The sequence below is a fragment of the Halichondria panicea genome, chromosome 1, assembly GCF_963675165.1.
Source record: "Halichondria panicea chromosome 1, odHalPani1.1, whole genome shotgun sequence".
Taxonomy (NCBI): domain Eukaryota; kingdom Metazoa; phylum Porifera; class Demospongiae; order Suberitida; family Halichondriidae; genus Halichondria; species Halichondria panicea.
The window spans coordinates 13,729,685-13,742,853 of record NC_087377.1 but is presented as its reverse complement, the minus strand read 5'-3'; the positions used below and the strand labels follow the sequence as shown (position 1 = coordinate 13,742,853).

The window sequence follows — 13,169 nt, the reverse complement described above, 5'->3', positions numbered from 1 at the left end:
GCAATCAAGATTTATAAGCATGTGTCATGTGCATGGAGACAATTAACAAATACAACAATCATGCATTTAATTTACTGCATGCTGAATTATACAAACTATATTACAAATTTTAACAGAACAATAACTATAAAAAATATTGCATAGAATTATAATCTAATTGTTAATTGCTGACACAAATCATGATTGTTGATGCACAGAGATGTACACATTGATTTGTGCTAATTGTTTACATTCAGTTCTCAAGTGTTAATAATTTTATTACAAACAACAGACGCGATGAATAAACATATATAAGTTGATGTATAAAACCTTGGCTCTATAATACATACACATCACGTACAACTGATAAGCTATAAATTATTATGCAGACACTGGATTAATGCTAAACTTTTACAGTCCTACGTATACACTGGTTGACCGTTCATATGCTTGGTTACTGTTCAGTTTAATTTCCATTTTGGGTGACACCTCCTCATAAACAGGACCAGCTGGTACAGTGGGTCCTACGTTAGCTTGTCCTTCAGCTGCCTTCTTACGGGAGCAAAGGTGCATCACTAAGAGTCCAGTGAGGAATCAAGTGACTAGAGTCACAATGAAAGTGATGATCACACTTATAACGATAGCAGCACCAGTGGATAAGGTGGCGGAAATATAATCTATGGAGAAGGTAAACAAGGAAATAAACCGTTAACAAAGCGCTACTCACACGATTGCCTCAGGCTCAGTACTCCAGACACCAGCATTAGTGCAAGTGATGGTGTTGGGTCCAGTCAGTGAGAGTCCATTGTCACACTGGTAAGTTAGCACTGTTCCCTCCGACACTGTCTCATTCAAACTCTCACAGTTCACTATTGTTCCGTTGGATGGCTTTTTGGGTAGAGAGCAGTTGACTGCGGTGAAACGTAAATTAGATGTTAATAATACACACAAAAATTTTAGCCAATGGCATTCTCACCAGGCATATCTCTGCATGTGGTGTTCGTGTCCGGCTTCCAAGTTCCCACTCCACCCACATTTTCACACGTACTGGACATATCACCAGCTGGGAATAGTCCCTTGTCACAATATAAGTTTACCACTGAGTCTATCGAAAAGGGTGATGTCCGGCCCTTAACGTCCACACTGCCTCTGGAAGGTGCGACAGGAAAGCCACAAGTGACATCTGAGAGGAGGGGCTATTATAGTAACAATCATGCATGACAGTGATTCACCATTAATTTTACCCGAGGGACAGAGGTATAACTGGTAGGATCAGGTGACCACCGTCCTCACAGGTTTCTGGTACTGTCTCTCCATTGCAAGTGAAGCTCAGTGTTGATCCTACTAGTGCAGGCAGTGGTGGAGCACTATTGATGGTCACTCTGTTCGCAGGTGTTGGGTTGGAGGGGCAGGTAACTGCAGCAAACAATATTATACACTAAGAGATCAGCTATAATAGAAACTAACCAATAGGAAGAATCATCATCATCACATCATCATCACTCATTCCAGCACAGTTGACAGCTCTGATTGTCACATTGTAGGGAGTGTTGTAGGAGACAGTTATCTGTGCGAAGGTAGTCTCCACAGTGACTTGTGACTTGGAGAGAGGTGTTGGGGAGATGATGAGGACATAGCTGACAGACACACCACCAGTAGAGGAGGGAAGGTCCCACTCCAGAGTGATATTAGAGGAGCTGAGTTGGTTTTGGGCTGAGGAGGACACCCTTGGATTCAGTGGAGGGGAGGGTGAATCTGTGCATGAGTGTATTGATAAACTGAGAGTGCATGTGTACATGCATGTATGCACTCCATCAGCCACAACTCACCAGCCACAGTGATAGTGAGAGGACCCTCTTGTGAGCTTGCTCCCTCACACAACACCATAGTACCTTCTACAATGGAGGCCTCAGACAGTGAGGTGAGAGTGGCAGTGAGCATTCATCTACTGGAGAACACCACGGAATGCTGGATTACCCTCATTCACAGCGACATTTCCACTGCCGGTGAATATTAAAGTCAATCTAAACGAAGGTCCTTGAACTTTTGGAGGAGTGACTTTCCATCGTATGAGACTACCAGGCAGAGTGCAGGTGAAGGTGACAGTGTCACCAGGACAGACCACAGTGGGAGTGGATGTCAGAGTGGCTGCAAAAATGTAAATGTATATAGCTATATCAAGGTTTATATAGCTAGCTAGCCACATGCACACATGCAACACTCACCTGCAGCCAGTACGAACAGCTGGGTGCTGCAAATAATAACTGTTTGTAGCTGCATTGCAATTGCTGCATCTAATAAATAATGCTAATTGACTGCTGGTGTGCAGATTAAACTAGAGCAATGATAAAGATCATTATAACAACATAATTTATAGTCTAGACACTTTCAATATCTAGTCGACTACTATATATAGACAGTCCAGAACTAGAGCGCTAAACCAGACATTTATATAAATATATAAATTATGTCCTACAACTATAGAGTGTTGTAAAAGTAGTTATATAATTATTATGCAACTATAAAAAAAAAGTACATAATAATTATACTGGTACATTATTATTAACAAGGCTTTAACCATGAACCTCACCAAGGCAGTAGCGTAAAGCTAAATTAAAAATGTTTTTAGTCTACAGTGGTAGGTCATACCATGAACTCTTGGTAATACACATCACTCACTGGGACCTATAATAAATTATAGGCTATGCTGGGACTATAGGACCAGCAAGGAAGCCTGCAGGGATCCATGCAGCAGTTGTATATATAGTGCTAGTGCTCATGTGTAGTGAAGTTCCTCGAATTAAAGCCGCATAGGCATTAGTATAGTGGGCTCATGTAAAGTGTATCTAGAAAGTGAAAGCACTAAGAGAATGCAGTGATGTCATTGTAATGATATCATAGATCGGTGTAATGTATGTAATCACCGTAATCACCGTAATTTATGTAATCACCGTAATGTATGTAAATCACCGTAATCCTGTGGAGAGGCGTAAAATGCTGGGACATAATTATGCATCCTAGGATGATACTAATTGTACATACTATACTCATGTGGGCAACTTATGGACACTTACATTGGCGTCTTTGGACATGGGTGCCTATACTGTTTAACACTATAACGTCTTTATAAGTTAGAAGTTAGAATGCCAATCAAAACAGGCACCGATCCGCGGCCATTAATAATACTCTCACTATATAGCTACTGCTACTGAACACACATGTCACACACTCACCAAATTAGGATTAGAAACTCGAAGCCGTAAAATGTAGTATCGAGAAAAACGCCTCTTATAGATTGCTCAATAATTAAGGTAATAGCAAAAGTTTGATTGAAGCGCTTTGATGGAAAGAGTTTGATTTAGAGCATCAGATTTTACAAAGTGGTAGTAGAAGGACTGCAGACTGATACTTATATGCCAATAACATTTTATTTGAGATTTTCCACTGTATAAGCATGCATAAATTTAGCTATATAGCTCAATACTAAATTGTGTCCAGCGCTAGCCTGCAGGCTGCATGCAGGCTCATAAAGTTTTGATCTAGTTATCAGTCTAATTATTTATGTGAAGCATTTGCATCTTAATATGTTTCCTGCTTGGTATAGATCTGATGGGCTGTATAAAGTTTTATAAGTATAAATTAAACTCCTGAACGAAATTGACCTTCATAATTATAAACAATGCTTTTTAGTTTGATCTCCATGTTTGCTATTGTTTTTTATGTTGAAGGTGAGCTTTGCTTGTGAGGAGGTGTTGTACGCATGTGTAATCATTATAGCTATGGCTATGCTATTATGTGTAGCAGCAGAAGTTTACCTAACTGTCAAAAATGAAGAGAAAGTGGCTTGCTCTGAGAATGCCAGACTGAGTGTGATGCTTATTTGTGAAGGAGTGGATCTTATATCATTACGATGGAGTTACATTGGCTCAAACTCTTCCAAAAGTGTAGAACTACAGGTGTTCCTTGCAGATCATTCTAATAATATTACGGTTAGCAGCAATCCTGCTTTCTTATCTGTTCAATTGGTCACTGTTTCTGACATGGAAACTCCTGCAAATTTTACATCCATGCTTACTGTTGATTTGCAAGAGCTAGAAAATCAAGACATTACTAGCATAACATGTGGTGATGTGGCTACTTATGAGGAAAAGTTGGTATCTGATATAATATTGGATCTTGTCAATACAAAGATCACTGCCAATTACCATGTTGGGGTTCTGACTAGCATAGAAGTACAACTGAGGAATTTGGTAAGCTATAATTATCACAATTCAAAAATTGAAACACTCTTTTCGCTTGTGACATTATAATGTATACATTATATATAGTTGATGTGCTCCTCGATTCTAATGTACACCATGACGATTAATGGATCTGACGAAGCCAAGCATGTAAGAAATTGTGTGGGTCCATTTTGTGAAGCTAGATTCTCCTCTATAAGAACCTCAGCTATATTAGGAGACTACACTGAACTAACTTTGCTTGCTATTATTCCGAGGAAACACGTACTGGTGTACAGATTTCCAGTAGGTAAGACACAATCATTGGCTTCTCCTCTCTTATACACACTATGTCTATTTCACTATAATTAGGCCACAGAAGCAAATTATACTTTTCTAACAAAGTAAATTCAACTGACTGTCTCCACTTGGCTGGTTGCACAGTTGTTCAAGAAGGCTCTATATGTTCTATACGACACACAGTTATCAGTGCTCAGCCTATTAATGGCATGACCATGTTGAATATTCCGTATTCAATTCCTGGTACAGTCCACAACTTTGATTTTTCAATGGAGGCAGACAAAAACTTACGTGTCAAAGAAAATGTATCTGTAACAGGTTAATAGGTTTGAGTCAATAATCGCTTTTTGTGTATTAATTCTTATGCATGCACTGCCAGATCGAATGATCCCTTTTGCACTAAGGTCAACTGCCATTCTTAGCACAACTTCACTGTACCTTCTCTTGACGGTCATTCATTTCTTATTACTCTTTATAGGAGGTAAGTTACTATCAACCCAAATGAGTAATTCCTCTCAAAAATAATGAACATGCAGCTTTTTGCAAGGTGAAAGCATTTGTCTGTAGAAAGAAATCTCTCATTGTTTCCTTGGTGATCCTACTCGTGCTGCTATTCATTTGCATTTGTTCAATATTTGTCTATGGAATCATTTCGTATGGTAAAATTATGTAAAATTATAATTATACAGATAGTGTTATGCTAGCAAAGTTGTTCTTACAAAATTAATCTTCTCATAGGTACACAATGCAGTAAGGTTAAGATGACACTTCGCGACAGTATGCTTGATACAATGTTGGTCATTTCATGTTTGGGAATAACAATTTTGATTACTATTTGGAGCTTTATCGGATACGGAGTGTACAAACATCGTAGTAAGTTTCACTTTTGTTATAGCTTTATAATATTATTATGTTGCAACTTCGTCTTGAACACTACACTTTGTGTTGTTTGCCCGGACTACTTCAGAATTCACATTGCGATTTAAAAACAAAAATACTAGGTAAGCCCTATGTGGTACATATGCATTCTGCATATAGATTTACTTCTTTCATATACAATGTTGGTCATATTTGTGAATACTCAACAGCATAGTTACGACACCTAGCAGAAAAAGTTCACCCTCCACACTTCCCAAACAAGGTCAGCATTCCAACAGTGTTTTGTACGATGAGGTTGGTCTAGCAAAAGTCAAAGTCAATGTCTTGGATATGACAGAAGTTGAGTTGAAAGCTAACGAGTCTTACGGGCACACAGACAGTAAGTTTTCAACTGCCAAAAGTAATACGACTGCTTGCCCGACATATGCTACTCCAGAATGTAACAGCCAAAAAGATTTATCATTGAGTCACCAGTACAGCGAAATCAAAGTGAAACCGAAAGCAAAGAGAATGAGTGAGCATCCTGAGCTAATAAATATTGAGCAGAAGCAGATATTGCTGAAGTCTAACCAGTCGTATAGTCAGCTAACAGGTGTTGTGGGTCAGATAGGGGGATGTGAACTACAACACGAGTATGACTACGTGGATCCTGTCAGTAGATCATTACAAGACAATTCCCAATAACTGTATGCAGGTACTAACATTGTAATGTGTTCTTCAGTATTGCAACTTTATACATGCATTGCTTTCTAGTTTCATTTTTATCAATATACAAAGCAATGACTATAATAACTAGTGTTCAAGCTGGCGCTGTGCTAATGCCTCTCGCCATGTTTTTGCTTTCGCTCAAAAGTATTAGAGTGTTATAGAAAGGTTAATAATTTGCAATAATTATGATTTTCAAATAGGTGTTAGCAATTGAATGAACATTAAACACAGTAAAGCAAATTGTGTAGAAAAGATTGGTTTGTGGCTTACCTGGACCTCAAAAGAAGAAAATTGCTGATTCTGCAAAATGGATTCTCTTACACGTGGTATTGAGCGCGCATGCGCATTAGATCTATATCCAGGAATAGGGGTGTGTCTGCCAATAATGGCTACTAAAATAGCTAGCTTCTTTAGCAGCTCTTTCTAACTCTTGTAGCCAACAAAAAGCTAGCGCTTAAGTGCAAGGCTAACTCATAAGTTGAATAGAAAGTTTGTGGGAACAGATGATGCTATGAAAGATTCTGAAGAAACTGCAACAGCCTTCAATGTGAGTCAAACTAGCCATAACTCGAGAAAGAAGCTTTAGTTTGCTAATCCACGAATCAAAATCCAAGAGAACGTGGCTAGAAGCCTATAGAAGCTGTTAGTTTTCGTTGCATTGTAACCGTTGAGCAGTTATAGCTGGAATACACACACACACAGACAGACAGACACACACACAGTCAGCTTTACCGTATCCCTTGTGCGGCTACGCCTCGAGGCATAATTATTATGTTGTTTAGTGGAAGTAGATGGTGAAAAGCAACTACCATAATTATTGATTACTGCAACTGAAAACATTAAAAACAATTAGTCAAATCAGCAGAAAACTTGGCACTTAAATGTAATTGATGTAATAATATTACGCACTTGTATTGGTAATGTGGAAAAACTATATATAATATATTGGATCTTATCAACACAAAGATCACTGCCAATTATCATATTGGGGCTCTGACGAGCATATAGACATATACAACTGAGGAATTTAGTAAGTTAAAAACCCATGCAGTGCACATGCGCAAGCGAGATATACAGTTGTGTGTGTGTGTGTGTCAAGTAAGAGTTTCTATAGGTTTCTAGAGTAGTCACTGAGTGCGTAGAAAAACTTCTCCATGGAGTGTTGCTATACTCTATACTTAGTAGTTATAATAGCTCTGCACTATAGCCTCGATCCCAGGGCGAGTTTTTCGCTTTTATAACGAATAGGCGAACAACTAGGCCTAGTACAAGTTGTCTGCGCATGCGTAAAGTTTTCATGTATTTAATTTGTAGTCGGTAAAAATATTTCAATAATTGAAATTTATACATAGAAATTTCACTGAGTGGAGTATACAAAAAGATGTACATATAGGAAGGTGCTTCACAAGGAGAGTTGCCGGTTGTGCTGCAGCACGATTATAGTGACCCAGGGAAACTTCAGGATGATTGAATGCCCTAAATTACTTTTCAAGAAGGTTTAGCAGGCTGCTGGACCTCTCTGATTTAGGCCCCTATTTATATAAACTCAGTTAAATCTTGCTTGAGAAACGTAGATTCTCTTAATGCCTCGAAACAACGCTCGAACGAGCAGACATACACAGTCCTATGAGTATAGGACAAGATTAAAAAGAAACCAAAGACAAAAAGAGGATTTAAGCCCTTACCTCACTGTCCAGTCTCGTCCATTAGTATAGCCAAGAGGAGCACTGTTGCATGGATAATAGCCATTGCTCCTGTGCAGAGAAGTAGATATTCTATAATACGTGTAAATATTAAATTTCTCGTATTAAACAGGTTTATATAGTGTCATTGTCGACCCCTCTCTGTTTAAGCTGATGATGGTAGCACTAAGTCCTCTAGCTCACACTCTTCACTTGATCCACCATCATGTCAATGGTGGATCTACTAAGATCTTGCCAAACAAAACCGCACAAAAATATCTGACCTTAACAAGCTTGACAAAGCTTTATATAGCTTTCACTTGTCCCGCGTTCAGAATAATTATGTTTTCTAAGCTTAGGGAATTGAAGATAAAAGCTTCAGCTAAGAGCTAGCCGATTCTAATAATGATAAACGGGATATATGCCGTGGTGTGATATATATATTAGGGTCAAAATTAGGGTGACTGCAATATTGCAATGAGGGTGTCTTTTCTGCGTGAGGGTGCTTGCTAATTTTATGAGGGTGTATTTCTGCCAGTGAGGGTGATCATTGCTGATCTTATGAAGGTGTGTTTTCATATATACATTGAGCAGAGGGTACTTGCTGATCTATGATGAGAGTGCTTGCTAATCATACTAGCTCTTTTCTTTGAACCACAGTGACTCTGTGTGTGTACCATCATCTAAACATAGCTGCATGGGAAAGTCCATTGCTTGCGGGACTGTGTATATAATAATACCATACATGATGTAGGTAAACACAAAGCTGGGAGGGGGGCCGAGTCCCTTGCTTGCAATACAGAGGATTTCATGTTGATTGGCAGAAGTTAAAAATTGAAGTGCACTCAACCATGACCACACACTGTGTGTTTCTTCTACTAAAGCAATTAGTGGTCATGGTTGACTGCACTTCAACTTTTAATTCTGCCAACCAACCTGAAATCCTCTGTAATACTACACCATACATGCAAACATTTATAATGTGCGAGTACGTTGCTAAAGGGTAGCACCAATTGGAAACAAGAGTCCCTTGCTTGCATGCTCCCTAGACCTGAAAGTTGCTACGATTGTTTTGGCCAGGGCAAATATCAAAAAGCTAGCTTAGCTGCTTAGCAGCGTACGAGGACAGCCTGAGGAGTATGTCAATCTATATACACAACATCATTCACGTGCATAATGTATATATTCTTTAAAGCTATACTGGCTACAATATTTACCATGTGAATAACAAGGTGGTTTATACATTGATATATAGAGCAACGAGTATGTGTTTTACCGATTATCTGCTCCTGGTTTTACTATACATGCCATGCGGAATAGAATTAACAAGGTTTTGTTGGAGGTGAAAAAGATGTCCACGACATAATAGATCTACAGAACAGTTAATTTGTATATCTTTGTCAATGTATACCAATAGCAATAATATAGGTGTATACAGATGTATACGTAGAGTTGTTTTTTAGTGGTCTGATGATTAACACACGGGTGAATGTATCATCTATATAAATAAATTCAGTGTTGTGACAGATTGACATAGTCTTCTCCCCGCTCGCTTGTTTCTACGCTTTTTGGTGCTGCCCTTTAGCGACTCGCACATTGCAAATGTTTGTGTATGGTGTAGTATTATTGCAAGCATGGGACTCCCCCTCCCAACTTTGTTTACTGGTACACATGCACTAGTCCCAGAGGATGTACGACAGGCGCAGTGCATGAATACTAATTATCCACCCACGTCTTGTATTATTGCTTAGTTTATAAATCAGAGGCTAATTGCTTGAGCTGCACCGCGCCTGTCGTACCTCCTCTGACACAGTCCAATACATTATGCAAGAGAGGGACTCTCCCAGCTTTGTTTAGATCATGGTACACACTCACAGAGTCACTGGCTCAAATAAAAAGAGCTCGTGTGATGTAACAAATATTTTTTTACTAGCACTGCATGTGTACTGAAGATGTAACTTGTACACTACTTATAGCTAGCTATTTCTCGTGTTGTAGAATTAGCCTTTGTCTGATGGGCTTTTAGCTCTTGATCATGTATGAGCCTCTGAATAATCTGTAGACTGATTGCTTTTAATAATTGCATATCCATCTATAATTGACGAACTCAAGATTTTAATAATTGCATATCCATCTATAATTGACGAACTCAAGATTGAGATTTCTAATACGCTGTAGAATCTGAGTCTATAGTTGATTTTTGCATGCTCATCTTTCAGAGGAAGTGAGTAGCCTCCTTCGCAGCCTCTCCTTTTTCTGTTCTTTGTCACTGTAGTTCAATAAGATAAAATACGGGACGAATTGGAGGAACAAAGAAAGAAAGAAGGAAGAGACTTCCTTCTTTCTTTCTTTGTTCCTCCAATTTTCTCTTCTGTGACAAAGAACAGAAAAAGGAGAGGCTGCGAAGGAGGCTAGGAAGTGAGAATGAGGCTAGCTCTGAGGTTACAGCATCCGAAATTTGTCTCATTGCGGTCACCATAGATTTTCGTACAGTCAAATTGCATGATCAGCCCAACGCCTTCATAATACAATCACCTCAGTTTAGTCTAAAAATTCTCTAGCCTCAATTCCAGGTCGCAATACCACAATACAAACAACATGGAATCAAGGCTAGACGCTCCCCTGTGTATCAAATCAGAGGAGGTCCGACAGGCGCGGTGCAGCTCAAGTAATTAGCCTCTGATTACTCTCAGCAAAAACATACGACGTGGGCGGATAATTATTGTTCAATCAAAGGCTAATTACCTGAGCTGCACCGCACCTGTCGTACCTCCTCTGGTATCAAATGAGACATTCATTTTATTTTTCGTCCCTAACTCCTCTCCCTTCCAATTGCGTTTTATTCAGTTTCAGTGGTTTACGAAGGAGTTTCTGGTCCACCTCCCCCCAGAGGAAAGACAACCACACCTACCCACACTGCTACCAGCCACCAGTAATATTTATGTCCATCAAAATAATGGTTGTAGGTTGTAGGATCCTTTACCTAGTACCTTTGTTCACTTAATGTTTATCGGGTAGTGGGTCTTTACCCTCTGTTTTGTGTCAGCTGTTAATGAAAATCGAAAGTGATTGTGACCAGGCATGCATGAATTATATTATCAAGGGCGTCCTTGCTATTATGCCAGTTGTGACCAACATGATGACCAATGATGGACAAAGATGGACCAACAATATGGAGTCTACAGCTGGCAGATCATCTCAGTAAGCTAAGATTAGAGAGGAGCAACTGGCAAGGAACTGAGTATCTGTGAGGCTGATGAGTGTACATGTAAATAAGCCAAGCAAAGTTAATTGTTAGTTTCTCATTAAGTTGGATCGGAAAAATTGGACAGTACCGTCTTTTGTTAAATTTCCATGCTGAGGTGTATTTCATGCTCTGATGAACATGAGGTTACAGCATTCAAAACAGTTTTGTGGTCACCCATTTTCATACAGCCAGGTTGACCATGCAGCCCAAAGCCCCCAAAACATCTTGTGCAACCATACACTTCTTTATTACGGTCAATGTTAGTCTGGAGGTTCCACTGTGTCAAGCATTGAGACAACATGTACACCCACGTGTTATATCCCCTCCCCTTTGCAGCTATGAGGGAGTTCCTGGTCCACCTCCCCTCAGAGGAGACACAACCACACCTGCCCACACTGCTACCGGCCATTTGGTAAGTGTACATGTATATTTATTGTCTCACGTAATGTTTATTGCCTAGCAGATCCTTACCGTCTGTGTTTTGGCTCAGTGTGATTATTACTTGTCCACTCTAGAGTCTTTACCAAAAGTGGGGACTAAGTAATTCTTAAATCTTGCCGTTTCATAACTTATTTTGAGTGGTTTCATTTCATTTCTCATTAAGTTGGATCTGGACAGTACCGTCTTTTGTTTAATTATAACACCACTCTATAGAAGCGCCAAGTCCACAAAATAGAAACAGCTACTATAAGTACTAGTACTCTGCGTTCTATTGCTAAGCGCCACTCTAAGGCCACTCCAAGTGATACTCTGGTTTCTGGTCTTGAAGTTTTTCTAATTGCATGCGGGTGGGCGGCTTTTCTCATTATGTCATTCAATTTCACCTTATGAATCTCATTATTTTGCAAATGAATATCATTATCACACTATTTTGTACCACATAGACCATTCTGCGCATGCGTAGTAGAAATAATGAGATATAAAATCCAAGAATAAAATCTGATGCAGGCGGTGGACCAGAAACCAGAGTATCACTTGGAGTGGCCTAATATAAGCGCCAAGCCAAATGAAATTAGAATTTTTTTTCTTGTTCTATTTGTGCGCCACTGGAGAAGAAAAATAGTAGGCATTTTATTATTTTCATCTTCAGCACTTGATTTGCAACGGATCTGTAGTTTTGCTGTAGCACTAGCTATAGCTCATATACAATGACTAGCTATTAGTATCAATGCACAATGCAGGTAAGCTAGCTGATCAGGAGCCCTACACTGCACTGTCTAACAACACATTGGCTTGGCACCACTAGTCACGTGAAAAATTTTTACACAGTCAGCAATAAACGAATTTTCAATCTAGTGGATGGGATAGTAGGTTTAAAATCGCACGGACTATGATGAGAAACTAACAATTAACTTTGTTTGGCCTGATATATTGTCATGTATAGGGACATACATGCATCACCATGCACAGTAGAGTACACGATTCACCTGCATGCATGAATTTTCCTAGGTTTCTTTTCGAGTTGTCGTTCCCTTTAAATGCATCTATTGATACTAACCCCCCCCCCACACACACCTTGCAATGTTTCATAGGTATACCATCATATCCATTAACACTATTGTTGGTGTATATCATATCTAGCATTTCCATGCTGAGGTGTATTTCATGCTCTGATGAAGATGAGGTTACAGCATTCAAAAGAGTTTTGTGGTTACCCATTTTCATACAGCCAGGTTGACCAGCCCAAAGCCCCCAAAACATGTACTTAAACCACCTCTTTATTACGGTCACTGTTAGTCTAGAGGTTCCACTGTGTCTAGCATTGAGACATGTATACCCAGCACCTGTTATATCCCCTCCCCCCTGCAGCTATGAGGGAGTTCCTGGTCCACCTCCCCTCAGAGGAGACACAACCACACCTACCCACACTGCTACCGGCCATTTGGTAAGTGTACATGTATACCCCTTTATTGTCTCACGTAATGTTTATTGTATAGCAGATCTTTACCGGCTGTGTTTTGGCTCAGTGTGATTATTACTTGTCCACTGTATAGTCTTTACCAAAAGTGGTGACTAAGTAATTCTTAAATCTTGCCGTTTCATTACTTACTTTGAGTGGTTTCATAAGATACATGTGCCGTTATGTTGTTAGTTTAATCGTACTACTACCCACTCAATTATACTATCTCATCTTCTCCACTAGATTGAAAATTT

The 13,169-nt window shown here is 39.3% G+C and overlaps 3 protein-coding genes across 6 annotated transcripts in view; 1 reads left to right on the top strand and 2 right to left on the bottom strand.

Annotated features, from left to right (window-relative positions):
* Positions 1 to 13,169, bottom strand: part of LOC135348938 (mucin-2-like) — a 97,115-nt gene that overhangs the window by 39,722 nt on the left and 44,224 nt on the right. The gene's annotated exons all lie outside the window — the stretch shown is intronic.
* LOC135342977 (uncharacterized) lies at positions 1,220 to 2,433 on the bottom strand. Its single transcript, XM_064539877.1, has 4 exons — positions 2,205 to 2,433; positions 1,809 to 2,127; positions 1,447 to 1,734; positions 1,220 to 1,395 (listed from the first exon to the last, which is right to left on the bottom strand). The coding sequence occupies exons 2-4, from the start codon at positions 1,918 to 1,920 to the stop codon at positions 1,220 to 1,222; spliced, it is 576 nt and encodes a 191-aa protein (XP_064395947.1). The 5' UTR covers positions 1,921 to 2,127; positions 2,205 to 2,433.
* Positions 3,626 to 6,847, top strand: LOC135348219 (uncharacterized). Of its 4 annotated transcripts, XM_064546440.1 has the most exons (10): positions 3,629 to 3,707; positions 3,781 to 4,229; positions 4,308 to 4,509; positions 4,572 to 4,817; positions 4,879 to 4,980; positions 5,036 to 5,158; positions 5,238 to 5,372; positions 5,467 to 5,500; positions 5,588 to 5,757; positions 5,815 to 6,845. In XM_064546440.1, the coding sequence occupies exons 1-10, from the start codon at positions 3,659 to 3,661 to the stop codon at positions 6,060 to 6,062; spliced, it is 1,758 nt and encodes a 585-aa protein (XP_064402510.1). In that variant the 5' UTR covers positions 3,629 to 3,658; the 3' UTR covers positions 6,063 to 6,845. The 4 variants fall into 4 exon arrangements, with proteins under 4 accessions (XP_064402505.1, XP_064402510.1, XP_064402502.1 ...); XM_064546435.1 differs by having other exon boundaries at positions 3,626 to 3,707; positions 3,784 to 4,229; positions 5,588 to 6,847; XM_064546432.1 differs by having other exon boundaries at positions 5,588 to 6,843.